Genomic DNA, 12,633 nt, shown 5'->3' with positions numbered 1-12,633 from the left:
GGTAATTATGAGTAAAGCTGCTGTAAACATCTGGTTGCAGATTTTTGTGTGGACATAAGTTTTCAACTCCTTTGGGTAAATACCAAGGAGTGCAATTGCTAGATTGTATGGTGAGAGTATGTTTAGTTTTATAAGAAGCCACCAAACTGTCTTCTAAAGTAGCTGTGCCATTTTGCATTCCCACCAGCAATGAAGAAGAGTTCTTGTTGCTCCACATCCTTGCCAGCACTTGCTGTTTTCAGTGCAAGTTCTTATTCTATTGCTTTGTTTTTCTTGGTGAAGTAGGAAGCAAGGTCCTCAGCTGATAGTGAGGATGGTTGTGTTAGTGCATTTGGGCTTCTTTAACAAAATACCATAGTTTGGCTGGGTGTGCTGGTTCATGCCTATAATCCCAGCACTTTGGGAGGTCGAAGCAAGAGAGTCTACTAATTTTTTCTATATATTTTTAGTTGGCCAATTAATTTCTTTCTATGTTTAGTGGAGATGGGATCTCGCTCTTGCTCAGGCTGGTTTTGAACTCTTGACCTCAAGCGATCCGCCTGTCTCGGCCTCCCAGAGTGCCAGGATTACAGGCATGAGCCACTGTGCCTGGCCAATGTCAGGCTTTAAGTGATATGGAGAAATCAAAAGCCAGGGTATCAGGAGAGGGATGAGGGATGGTAGGGTGGAGGTGGGGGGTGGGAAAGCTGAGGGGAGGTTCCATTTAATAGGATGGTCAGAGGGGCCCTTGCTGAGAAAGTGACATTTGAACAAAGATCTAAATAAGGTGAGGGAGAAGACTGTTCTTCCAAAGGACATGACGGGGACAGAGACTGTGAGGCCAGCAGGGACTTGCCTTGATTGTCAGATGCCAGTGTCTGATGGCCTCACACGCTCTACACCAGGCTCCTTGTCCCCAGCTGCCACAGCTTCTTGGGCATGCTCAGCAAAGTCGCCCCTTTGGGTTGCCTGGAGTCTTATGTTGGGCACAGTTGGTGCTTCTACTAGAGTCTAGAACTATGCTGTCCAATGTGTTAGTCACTAGCCACATGTAGCTATTTAAGTTTAAATTAATTAAAGTTCCATAAAATGGAAAATTCAGTTCCTTAGTTGCATTAGCCGCAGTCCAGTGCTCAGTAGTTGCATGTGGCTAGTGGCTGCTGTGTTGGACAGCTCAGAATTGTACATTTCCATCATAGCCAGAAGTTTTGTTGTCGAGTGCTGGTCTCCAGGACAATCTTGTGACTATTTTTAACCTTTGTTGTTCTCTTTGATGTATAACAACAGCACACACTGATTGTGAAGCAAGCAAACCAGTAATGAAATGTGTAAAGCCAAGGGAAACATGTTAGAAAGAACTGTCCACCTGGGACCCTGGGAGAGGGGGAGGAAACCGAGGCAAGGTGGCATGCTAGTAAGGCAGGTGTGGTGGGGAGGGCTACTGCCTTGCAGAAGTTGGGAATCTCACGTGAGGTCATGTCTGACACTCCCTGTGAACTCCAGTGCACATTTGAATATCCGAGGGTGGAGAGGTAGGGACCTATACATCTCAGAGGCATGTTCTGAAGGTTTCGGTTGTTCCCTCCAGTGTGGGGACAGAGAACTTGGTGGGGATTCAGAGTGCATTGGAGAGCCAAATGTTTGAATATCTGTTTCTGCCTTTCTGGCAGGGTGACTAGACAAGTTGCTCTATTTTCCTGAACCTTGATTTTCTTACCACCAAAATGGTGATAATGAGGCAAAGCAAGTAAAGTGCTGTGTCCTCACTAGAAGGTGTTCCATCCTGGCTTATCGTGTGAGTGAAGGAATATTAGTGCTGACTTGCCCAAGAGATGAACTGCATAAAAGGGAAAATGCAGAAACAGAGGATTTAATCAGTTCTGAAGGATGAACATAGTAGATTTCTCCTGCTCTGTCAATGACTTGGTAAAACAGGCCATCACATGGTTTCCCTGTGATCTGGCCAGTTCTCTGCGAGATGTATGTGTTGTGTGTCCCACATGGGTTTGAAATCTGTTTCCTTCCCCTGGTGGATTTGGAAACTTGCCTGTATCTGAAGAAAGCAACTTTTTAAGTTCTAGCCACTTTATGTTGGTAATTCTTGTCACCTCTGGTGGGGAAGGCAGGTACTTTCATTATGGAGTGTTAGTAGCATTCAGGAATGGCATGAACTGAATCAAACAAGAACTTCTTCAGCTTGCACATCTGTTTATATAACGTGTTCAATAGCCAAATCAGGCCGGATGTGGTGGCTCATGCCTGTAATCCTAGCACTATGGCCGAGGTGGGAAGACCGTTTGAGCTCAGGAGTTCGAGACCAGCCTGAGCAAGACTGAGACCCTGTCTCTACTAAAAAAAAAAATAGAAAGAAATTAGCTGGACAACTAAAAATATATAGAAAAAAAATTAGCTGGGCATGGTGGCGCGTGCCTGTAGTCTCAGCTACTCAGGAGACTGAGGCAGTAGGATTGCTTGAGTCCAGGAATTCAAGGTTGCTGTGAGCTAGGCTGATGCCACGGCACTCTAGCCCAGGCAACAAAGTGAGACTCAGTCTCAAAAAAAAAAAAAAAAAAAAGCCAATCATGTTACTGATAAACCTTGCAAGTTATGCTGTCGTTAAAAACCGCACAGCCAGCAAGGTATTGATAGTTTTGGGGAGTGGGGGAAAAGTAGAATGAATTTGTCTAAAACACATTTGGCTTCATGTGTTTCTGGGACTCTCTCAAGTATGCTGGCACTCTTGAGAAATAATACACCATGTCTTCATGGAAACTCCAAATTTGTGTTCAGGTAGTTTGCCAGCCTACCTTTGTTCTGCCCTTGGTGAGATTATGGTCAGCCTGGGAGGTGGTGACTCAGTATGACATGCAGGAAACTCTCTGGGACCATAGGAGTGTGGGTTTTGAGAAACCCACAAACAAGTCTGTTCCTGTAAAGCAGTTCCTCAGCCACCAGCTACTTTCTACTCATAAATTTAACTTCCCTTTGTCCAGATGGGTATAGAATCTGTTCTACTTTGAAAATGTAAGTGGTTAGTAGAATAACTACAATAACAACTGTCTTATCCTATTTCATACCTTGAATAGTGCTTATTTATTTATTTTTTTATTTCAGCATATTATGGGGGTACAAATGTTAAGGTTACGTATATTGCCCATGACCTTCTCCTCCCTCGAGTCAGAGCTTCAAGCGTGACCATCCCCCAGACGGTGCACATCTCATCATTATGTATGTTTATCTCCCCCCTGCTCCCCCCTCCCACCTACCCGACACTCGATAAATGTTATTCCTATATGTCCACTTAGGTGTTGATCAGTTAATACCAATTTGCTGGTGAGTACACGTGGTGCTTAGTTTTCCATTCTTGGGATACTTCACTTAGTAGAATGGGCTCCAGCTCTGTCCATGAAAATACAAGAGGTGCTGTATCACCATTGCTTCTTAAAGCTGAATAGTAGTACTCCATGGTATACATATACCACATTTTATTAATCCACTCATCTGTTGATGGGCACTTGGGTTGTTTCCACAACTTTGTGATTGTGAATTGTGCTGCTATAAACATTTGAGTGCAGGTGTCTACACATTTATTTTGTTTTTAGAACATTAAATATTTGGTGTAGCTAACATTATATTCTTTTATGCTTTCTGTACTTTTTACATGCACATACATCTTACTACATTGCCACATCAAATCAGTTCCTGTTTATGTTGAGTGAGCTGGGTTTGTAACCAAGAGTTGTTTCAGTTCCAGTTATGCTGATTCTTTGTTGTGAATAGTTGTGGTTTATCTCAGGATTCCTGTAAGGTTCTAGATGTGGAAGAAGGGTGAGTCATCCAGAGTTGCGTGATAGCTGTTTTGGGCCCTGTAACAGTGCAGAGTTCCCTGTTAATTCCCTTTTGCTTCCGGAAAGAGACTTTTAAAATCTAGGCTCTCTGTACAAAGTGTTACAGGGAATAGTAAATGTATACAGGTGTTTGAAAATTAGGGCTTGGCTTTAAGTTCTGATCTCCCTTTAGCTTTCAGATTTGGGTGTTAAGCACCTTTCCTTTGGTGGGGTGGGGGAAGCTGGTGGGAGGGAGTCAAGAGAGTGCCCCTCACCCATGTCTTGCAGAGGTGGAAGGAGCCAGGCATAAGGAAGAAGGGGAGGTGAGGGTTGGGGATAAGGAAAGATGTTTGCTGGATCCACCCTGGCTCTAGAGCCTGGCTGCTTATTCACTTTGTCTTTGCCCCGGAGTGGACAGATTTCATTCCTTTTAAAGGTTCCTTTGAGAGCAGTTATTTTAAAGCAGAATAAATCAGTGTCAGTCAAAATTCCTGGGGCAAACACACGAACATCTATTTAGTTAGGTGAATGTTAGCCACTATAACAAACTTGAAGTACATAAAAAGGCTGAGACACAATGGGCGTTCCTTTTATGCTCATTTCCCCCCAGGTTTTTTCTGTTTCATGGCCCTGTTATTTTCAACACACAGTTGCCAGGCTCCTCTGCATGAAGCCAAAGCAAGGGAGTCCCCCAGGCCAGCCATACGGGAAGCTGCACACACCACTGCACTCGGGGTTAACTGAAGAGATGCCATCATATGGCTGCACCTACCTGTGTGGGAAGCTGCGAAGCCGGGCCAGTGCACAGGATGAGGAGGAAATGGGTTTGGTGGATAGCTAGGAGCCTTGGCCAGGATGTATTTTCTTGATCCCTCTACCCGCCCCCGCCATGAGAACTAAATGCCTGAAGTCGATTAGTTGAATGCTTGTATCATTCTCTTGCCTAAGTGGTAGTTCTCATCACCTGCAGGATAAAGTCCAAATTACTTGGTGCGGCACATGGAGCATTATGGATCCAGCCCCTGCCTATATCTGCGGCCTCCAGCTTTCTTTCTGTGCTGTGGCCACAAATGCTGAACTCGTTAGTTGTAGTTCTCAGACCCAGCTGTGTCTTGTCTCTACTCCTTCAACTGTTCTGCTTCCTCTCCCTGACCAACTCCTGCTTGTCCTTTAGGATTCAGCTTAAGAGACACCTCCTCTAGGAAGCTCTTTCAGATCAACCCAACCCCTCCCAGAGCTGTCATTTGGATCCCATAGTCCCTGGACTTCCTTTGAGACAGCACTGACCACCCTCTGCTGGGACCATGAGCTTCTGGAGGGCAGGGGCTGTGTCTTATTCAATCTGTTTTCCTAGCCAGTGCAGGTGTTCAGTAGATAATCTTCAGTGAACGAGGGGTGGAATATAAATCTAAAAAGGTAACAAAGATATCTGGTACACATACACATAACTTTTTAAATTTAAGTATGTTTTTTAAATTAGATTATTCCAGATGTTAAGAGAAGACCTCCCCAATGGTTTGGTCTCTCGTATCAAGTCTCAGTGCATAGGTCTCAGATTGCCCGTATGGCATCCATACCTGTGGTGTCTGTGAAGCTTCATGTTCTCTTAAGGGGTTTTGGGGGTTTCTTTTGATGATATTTTACATTTATATATATGTGTGTGTGTATATTCTTTTTTTTTTTTTTTTTGAGACAGAGTCTCACTCTGTTGCCCAGGCTAGAGTGAGTGCCGTGGCGTCAGCCTAGCTCGCAGCAACCTCAAACTCCTGGGCTCAAGCAATCTTCCTGCCTCAGCCTCCGGAGGCTATGGGACTGGACTACAGGCATGCGCCACCATGCCTGGCTCATTTTTTCTATATATTTTTAGCTGTCCAAGTAATTTATTTCTATTTTTAGTAGAAATAGGGTTTCACTCTTTCTCTGGCTGGTCTCGAACTCCTGAGCTCAAACGATCCTCCTGCCTTGGCCTCCCAGAGTGCTAGGATTATAGGCATGAGCCACCATGCCTGGCCTATATTTATATATATTTTTAAAGTTTCTTTTTGTTTAAAATATACAGGAAAATTTTGGCATCATTCTATTTTTATCTTTTTTACTTTTACACCTACTGCTAATTTTGCTTTATTTTATTTCCTTCCAGACTTTCTGTGAATTTTAAACATATAAAAATGTATGCTGTTTCTACAGTTTGATGTCCTACTTTTTTACTTGAAGCATTTCCCCATATAATTAAAAATTGTTCATACACTTATTGACGTCTTTGTGGTGTTCCATCCTGTGAATCATTTACTTGTTCACAATAAGGAAATGGCTTTTTGTTTTTGCTTTTTGATGACAGGTTTACCTGTGTGCACTTCAGTTTGCTTGTCTGCATTTCAGATGATTTCCTTAGGACAGAGTCCCAGAGTGCTTGCTGCTTTGTGACTACTGTCCTTGACCCTGGACAGCTCTGGCCTGTCCTCTCAGGAGGTGATGCACTGCCAGGATTCCTGTGTTTTCGATGGAGTTTACTGGTAGTTAGAGCCCAGCCTCTGTTTTCTGAATGACGACACTTCCAACAATGGCTGATTGGCTGTCAGAATTCACCATAGCTCTGGCCTCTGGTTACTGTAAATTGAGGTTTGGGAGGGGTTTGTCCTCCCTGGGTCCTCAGGCCTACAGAATGCTGGGATGAGTTTGGTTTTCTCCTCTGCCTCTCATGAGCCTTGCGCTGGCTCCACAGGACTGACTGAGCATAGTCACTGGTTCATACTTCCTTGCCTCTGCCTGTGGTGCTCCCTTCCCCTCTGTCCTATGTCTCCTTGCCTGATTGCAAGTGTCTTTAAGGCCCAGCACAGCTGACACTCCTTCTATGAAGCCTTCTTAGTATCCCCATGGCAGAAGTACCACATGGTGTTTTGTTCCTAACTCCTCTGCAGCCTCCTTTTAGTCTAGTTTAGTCTAGTATTATTTCAGGTGCCTTTTTTTTTTTTTTTTTTTTTTGATGATAGCGTCTCACTCTGTTACCCTGGCTAGAGTGCCGTGGCATCAGCCCACCTCACAGCAACCTCACACTCCTGGGCTCAAGCAATCCTCCTGCCTCAGCCTCTTGAGTAGCTGAGACTACAGGCATGTGCCACCATGCTCGGCTCATTTTTTCTATATATTTTTAGTTGGCCAATTAATTTATTTCTATTTTTAGTAGAGATAGGGATCTCACTCTTGCTCAAGCTGGTCTTGAACTGCTGACCTTGAGCGATCCTCCTGCCTCGCCTTCCAGAGTACTAGGATTACAGGCATGAGCCACCGCACCTGGCCTCTATTTTTTTTTTAGTAGATATGGGGTCTTACTTTTGCTCAGGTTGGTTTTGAACTCCTGAGCTCAAACAAGCCGCCCGCCTCGGCCTCCCAGATTGCTAAGATTACAGGCGTGAGCCACCGCGCCTGGCCTAAGAGTGGTGGTTTTAATTCTCATGGGCAGGGGGTAATTTGTGCCAGGCTCTGGACGAGGTATTTTCTATATGAGAGTAGACAAGGGATCTGCTGGGTCCAGGGGAAATTACCTAGATTTGTTGGGGTTGGGGGAGAGGACACACTCTGCTGAGCTTTAAACGCCACCTGGGTTGGTGCACGCAGCTTTGATCAATTAAAACAGAGAGGAGATTTGAAGTTACTGGAAGGGTTTATGATATAAGGCAGATTTTTGTAGATTGATTCTGTGAGTAGAAGTGTTGGAGTACCTTAAGACAGAATCTAAAATAATTCACTGGTCGTGGAAACTACAGGAAAGGAGTTATCTTCAATTCAAATAGATGAAAGCATCAGTTAAAGAAATGAGCATGGGAAGGGGAACATTTATTGGTAAAGGAGCAAGGTTCTCAGCCCTAGCTGTACAAGAGGATTATCTAGGAAACTTAAAAAAATTAATGTCCAGGTTCCATCCCCAGAGATTGGTTTTAATTGGCTTGCGGTTAGACTTCTGGATCGAGATGTTCTAGAAACTCCTTAGATGATTCAAGTGTGTAGCCAGGATTGAGAACCACCAGTAGAAAATATGGACTTAGGCCGGGCGTGGTGGCTCACGCCTGTAATCCTAGCACTCTGGGAGGCCGAGGCGGGCGGATAGCTCTAGGTCAGGAGTTCAAAACCAGCCTGAGCAAGAGCGAGACCCCATCTCTACTATAAATAGAAAGAAATTAATTGGCCAACTAATACATATAGAAAAAATTAGCCGGGCATGGTGGCACATGCCTGTAGTCCCAGCTACTCGGGAGGCTAAGGAAGCAGGATTGCTTGAGCCCAGGAGTTTGAGGTTGCTGTGAGCTAGGCAGACGCCACAGCACTCACTCTAACCTGGGCGACAAAGTGACACTCTGTCTCAAAAAAAAAAAAAAAGAAAAGAAAAGAAAAGAAAATATGGACTTTAGATTCAGACTTAAGCCCAAATACAGGCTTTTCAGTTTACTGCACAACTTTAGGTAAGGTTATATCTCTGAATTTCCTCATCTTTTTTATTTTTAATTTTTAGAGACAGGGTCTCACTGTGTCGCCTGAAGTAGAGTGCAGTGATGTCATCATAGCTCACTGCAACCTCAACCTCCTGGGCTCAGTGGGTCCTTCTGCCACAACCTCCCTAGTAGCTGGGACTACAAGCATGTGCCACCATGCCCAGCTAATTTTTCTATTTTTTTTGTAGAGTCGAGGTCTCGTTCTTGCTCAGGCTGGTCTCGAACTCCTGGCCTCAAGCAGTCTTCCTGCCTTGGCTTCCCAAAGTGCTAGGATTACAGGCTCAAGCCACCATGCCCAGCCTGAATTTCCTCATCTTTAAGACAAGGTAAATCATACATAAGTTCCTCGAGGATGGGAACCTATATTTCTGGTTATCAGTGAATGTATTCCTAGTACTTGGCACAGTGCCTGGGATGTTGGTTTTTGGTATGTATTTGTTGAGTGAAAAAAATAACATGCATGAATGTGATTAGGATTAAGTGAGATGAGATGCTTGGTCCTATATAATTAAAAAACTGCCCTTAGTGTTATTTATTAACAAGCACAGTTAATAGACTTAAACCCTGGTGGTAACTGAGTAGTGGCATCTCCATTCTACAGATGAGAAAACTGAGGCTTGAGAGGTTCACTTCTTGTCCAAAGTCAGGCACCTTCTTCTGAAGCTGGGATTTGAGCCCTGATCTTCTCGAGTCTAAATCTCATATATATAATTTCCATCTTAGGTCATATATCTTACTCTTTGAGGTTTCTGATGTTGAAGGAGCATAGCAATTTCATCCTTCACTGAAACGTTGTGATCGCTAGACCACTTCTGATTTGTGATGCTTACAGACTGCTGTTAACTAGCAGCTCTTCTCTCCTTCTCTTCCTTAGTATGCAGTTGGAAATTAAGAATAAATTAGTATTTTTTCTTAGTAATGTTTTGTATTAAATTACATAGGCATTTTTGATCTGCTTTTTTTCTCTCCTTGTAAAAATCTAAGCTTATGTTAGAGAGTGGATCCCTATTTAATTTTTCTGTCCTGTATTTGAATGTTGGAGAGTATTAGGAGGAGAATTCAAGGAGGTTGTAAATGCAGGGAGAAAGCTGGGTCTTATTATGGACTCAGTGACTTATCAGTGGAGACATGCATGGTAGAGTCATTTCAGGGTTAGTTAATGAATTAGCATTTAATGAAGTACTGCTGAGTAGGTTTTATGCCAAGCCTTGGGGATACAAAGACCAAGTAGGAAGCCTGCCCTCCCTCAGAATGTAGTGGTAGGTGATGTGTAAATAACAAAAATACAATACTTCCATCTCCCTATCAAAGATATATTTAAAAGTCAGAGGAAAGTAGTTTGGGCTGTTAACATTTATTGAAGTTTAGTATAAAGTATAGTAAAGTGTATAATAGATTTTAATTGTATAAGGTAAACACTCACTTGTCTGCCACCCACCTCAATATAGAGAATATTACCAGTATCCCCAGAAGTCTCCTTCTGTCCCCTTCCCTGCAAGTACCTTGCTCCCCAAGGGTAAGCACTGTTCTAACTTCTATCAACATAGATTAGTTTGGTCTTTGTCTGAACTTTAGATAAATGGACTCATATATAGTATATTCTTGTGTCTGGCTTTGTTTGCTCAACTTTGGCAGAGATTTACCTTGCTTGTTTTTCCACAGCAACAGTGTTCATTTTCTTTCATTCTGTGTAGTTTTCAATTGTACGAATATACTACTCTTTGTCCTCTTGTGTATGGACATTTCTTTAGTTCAGTTTTTGACAACTGGGGATAATACTTCCCATAGTGTTCTTGTGTATGTGTTTGATACACACACACCTGGGGGTGGGACTGCTCATTCTGCTCTGGGAGATGGTGCTGGATGGTTTTCCAAGATGGTTGTATCACTTTACATTCCACTGGCATTATAGAGGGATTCTGGTTGCTCTTCATCTTCTCTGAAAGTTGGTATTGTCATTTTGTTTTTCTTTTTACCATTATGGTGGCAGAGTAGGGGTATCTTGATTTTAATTTGCATTTCCCTGATGACTAATGGTGTGATGTACCTTTTCCTGTATTACTGGCCATTTGGAATCTTCCTTTGTGAAGTACCTATTTGAGGTTGTCTTATTGATTTGTAGGTATATTCAGTATATATTTATATATCTTTTATATATTCAGGATATGAGTCCTTTGTCAGTTATATGTATTGTATATATCTTCTGTACCATGGCTTACCTTTTCATTCTCTTAATTTGTTTTTTTGGTTTTGTTTTCTTAATTGTAATGAATTCTAGTTTATAAATCTTTTCCTTTTATGGTTAGTGTTTTTGTGTCCTGTTTAAGAAATAATGTGTTATCATCTAGAAGTTTTACTGTTTTGCCATTACCATCTAGATCCTTGATCCATTTGGAATGAGTTTTATATATGGTGTGAGGGAGTAAAGTTTATTTATTGTAAAGGTCATCCTTCCCACTGAACTGCTGAAATAAGTCCGGTGACCATATGCATTCCATTATTCTTTGTATTCTTTCATTAATACATTCTTTTAATTACTGTAGCTATTGATCTGTTGATCTTATTTTTATTTAATTTTTATTTATTTATTTTTATTTTTATTTTTTTTTTGAGACAGAGTTTCACTTTGTTGCCCAGGCTAGAGTGAGTGCCATGGCGTCAGCTTAGCTCACAGCAACCTCAAACTCCTGGGCTCAAGCAATCCTCCTGCCTCAGCCTCCTGAATAGCTGGGACTACAGGCATGCGCCACTATGCCCGGCTAATTTTTTCTATATATGTTAGTTGGCCAATTAATTTCTTTCTATTTATAGTAGAGACGGGGCCTCGCTATGTATTGATCTTGATGTCTGTTAGAATATCCCTCCTAGTTTGTTGTTCTTCTTTTTCTTTTTTTTTCTTTTTTTTTCTTTTTTTTTAAGAGGTGGAGGTCTCACTGTGTTGCCCAGGCTGGAGTGAGTGCAGTGCAATCATAGCTGACTGTAGTCTTGAGCCCCTGAGCTCAAGTGATCTTCCTGCTTCGGCCTCCTGAGTAGCTGGGACTAATAGGCACATGCTACCACATCTGGCTAATTTTACCTTATTTTTTTCTTTTTTTAGAGACAGGTTGTTGCTATGTTGTCCAGACTAATTTCTAACTTCAGGCCTTAAACAGTCCTCCTGCCTCAGCCTCTTGTGTTGTTCTTTAAGATTGTCTTGGCCCTTGTCATTTCCATATAAATTTTAGAATCAATTTGGCAGTTTTCACACGAAATCTACTAAGGTTTTGTTTGGAATTACATTGAATTTATAGGTTAGTTTTTACTATATGAAGATTTCTGGTCCTTGAATATGATATATTTCTCCATTTATTTAGTTTTTCTTGCATTTCTCCACAGTGTTTTATAGTTTAAAAAAAATAAATGTATAGGTCTTATGTTTCATTAAATTTATTTCAAGATACTGTTATTTTTTGGATGGTTTTATAAACATCAAGAAATGTAGTTTTGACTTGGTGGGTAGTATTTGTTGGAAATATAGTTAATTTTTGTGTGTAAATCTTGCTAAATTCAGTGGCTAATTCTAACAGTTTTCTATAGATTCTTTTGGATTTTTTTCTGTAGAAAATCATGGTGTATGTGAATGAGTTTCTTTCTTTCCAGTGCTTACACCTTTCATTTTGTGTCCTTGCCTTATTGCAGGGCTAGGCAGTCTCACATCGTGCTGAATTGAAGTGAGCCTGGCAGAAATCCTCATCTGGGTTCTGGTCTCTGAGAAAGCTTTCATTTCCCCATTAAGTGTGATGTTAGCTGTATGTTATATTTTATCGGATACTCTACTTTTTAATAGATACTTTTTTTTAACAGATTAAGGAATTTCCCTTTTATTCCTAGTTTTAAGGTTTTATTAAAAAATTATGGGTTGGGCACGGTGGCTCACACCTATAATCCTAGTACGCTGAGAGGCTCAGGCAGAAGGATCACTTGAGGTCAGGAGTTAGAGATCATCCTGAGCTAGAGGGAGACCCCTTATCTACTAAAATTAGAAAAAATTAGCCAGGTGTGGTGGTGTAGTCCCAGCTACTCAGGAGGCTGAGGCAGGAGGATCGCTTGAGCCTAGGAGTTTGAGGTTGCAGTGAGCTAGGCTGATGGCGTGGCACTCTAGCTGGGGCAACAGAACAGACTGTGTCTCAAAAACAACAACAACAACAACAAAAAACCCACATGAAAAATCATGACTGTGTTGCATTTTATCAAATGCTTTTTTCCTGCATCTATTGATGGTTATGTGTTTCTCCTTTATTTTGTTTATGTGGTGAATAACATTGTATTTTTCTAATGTTTAACTTCACATTCTTAGAATT

The 12,633-nt window shown here is 41.9% G+C and overlaps 1 protein-coding gene across 4 annotated transcripts in view; it reads left to right on the top strand.

Annotated features, from left to right (window-relative positions):
- Positions 1-12,633, top strand: part of TBC1D14 (TBC1 domain family member 14) — a 126,094-nt gene that overhangs the window by 26,647 nt on the left and 86,814 nt on the right. For 2 of the 4 annotated variants that reach the window (XM_075992940.1, XM_075992938.1), the window contains exon 3: positions 8,482-8,619. The exons of the other annotated variants lie outside the window; for them this stretch is intronic. In XM_075992940.1, the coding sequence (XP_075849055.1) occupies positions 8,482-8,619 (138 nt within the window). The remainder of the gene's footprint in view (positions 1-8,481; positions 8,620-12,633) is intronic. 4 annotated transcript variants of the gene reach the window in all.

The sequence above is a fragment of the Microcebus murinus genome, chromosome 16 (assembly GCF_040939455.1).
Source record: "Microcebus murinus isolate Inina chromosome 16, M.murinus_Inina_mat1.0, whole genome shotgun sequence".
NCBI classification, from domain to species: domain Eukaryota; kingdom Metazoa; phylum Chordata; class Mammalia; order Primates; family Cheirogaleidae; genus Microcebus; species Microcebus murinus.
This window is presented reverse-complemented; position numbering and strand designations above follow the sequence as displayed.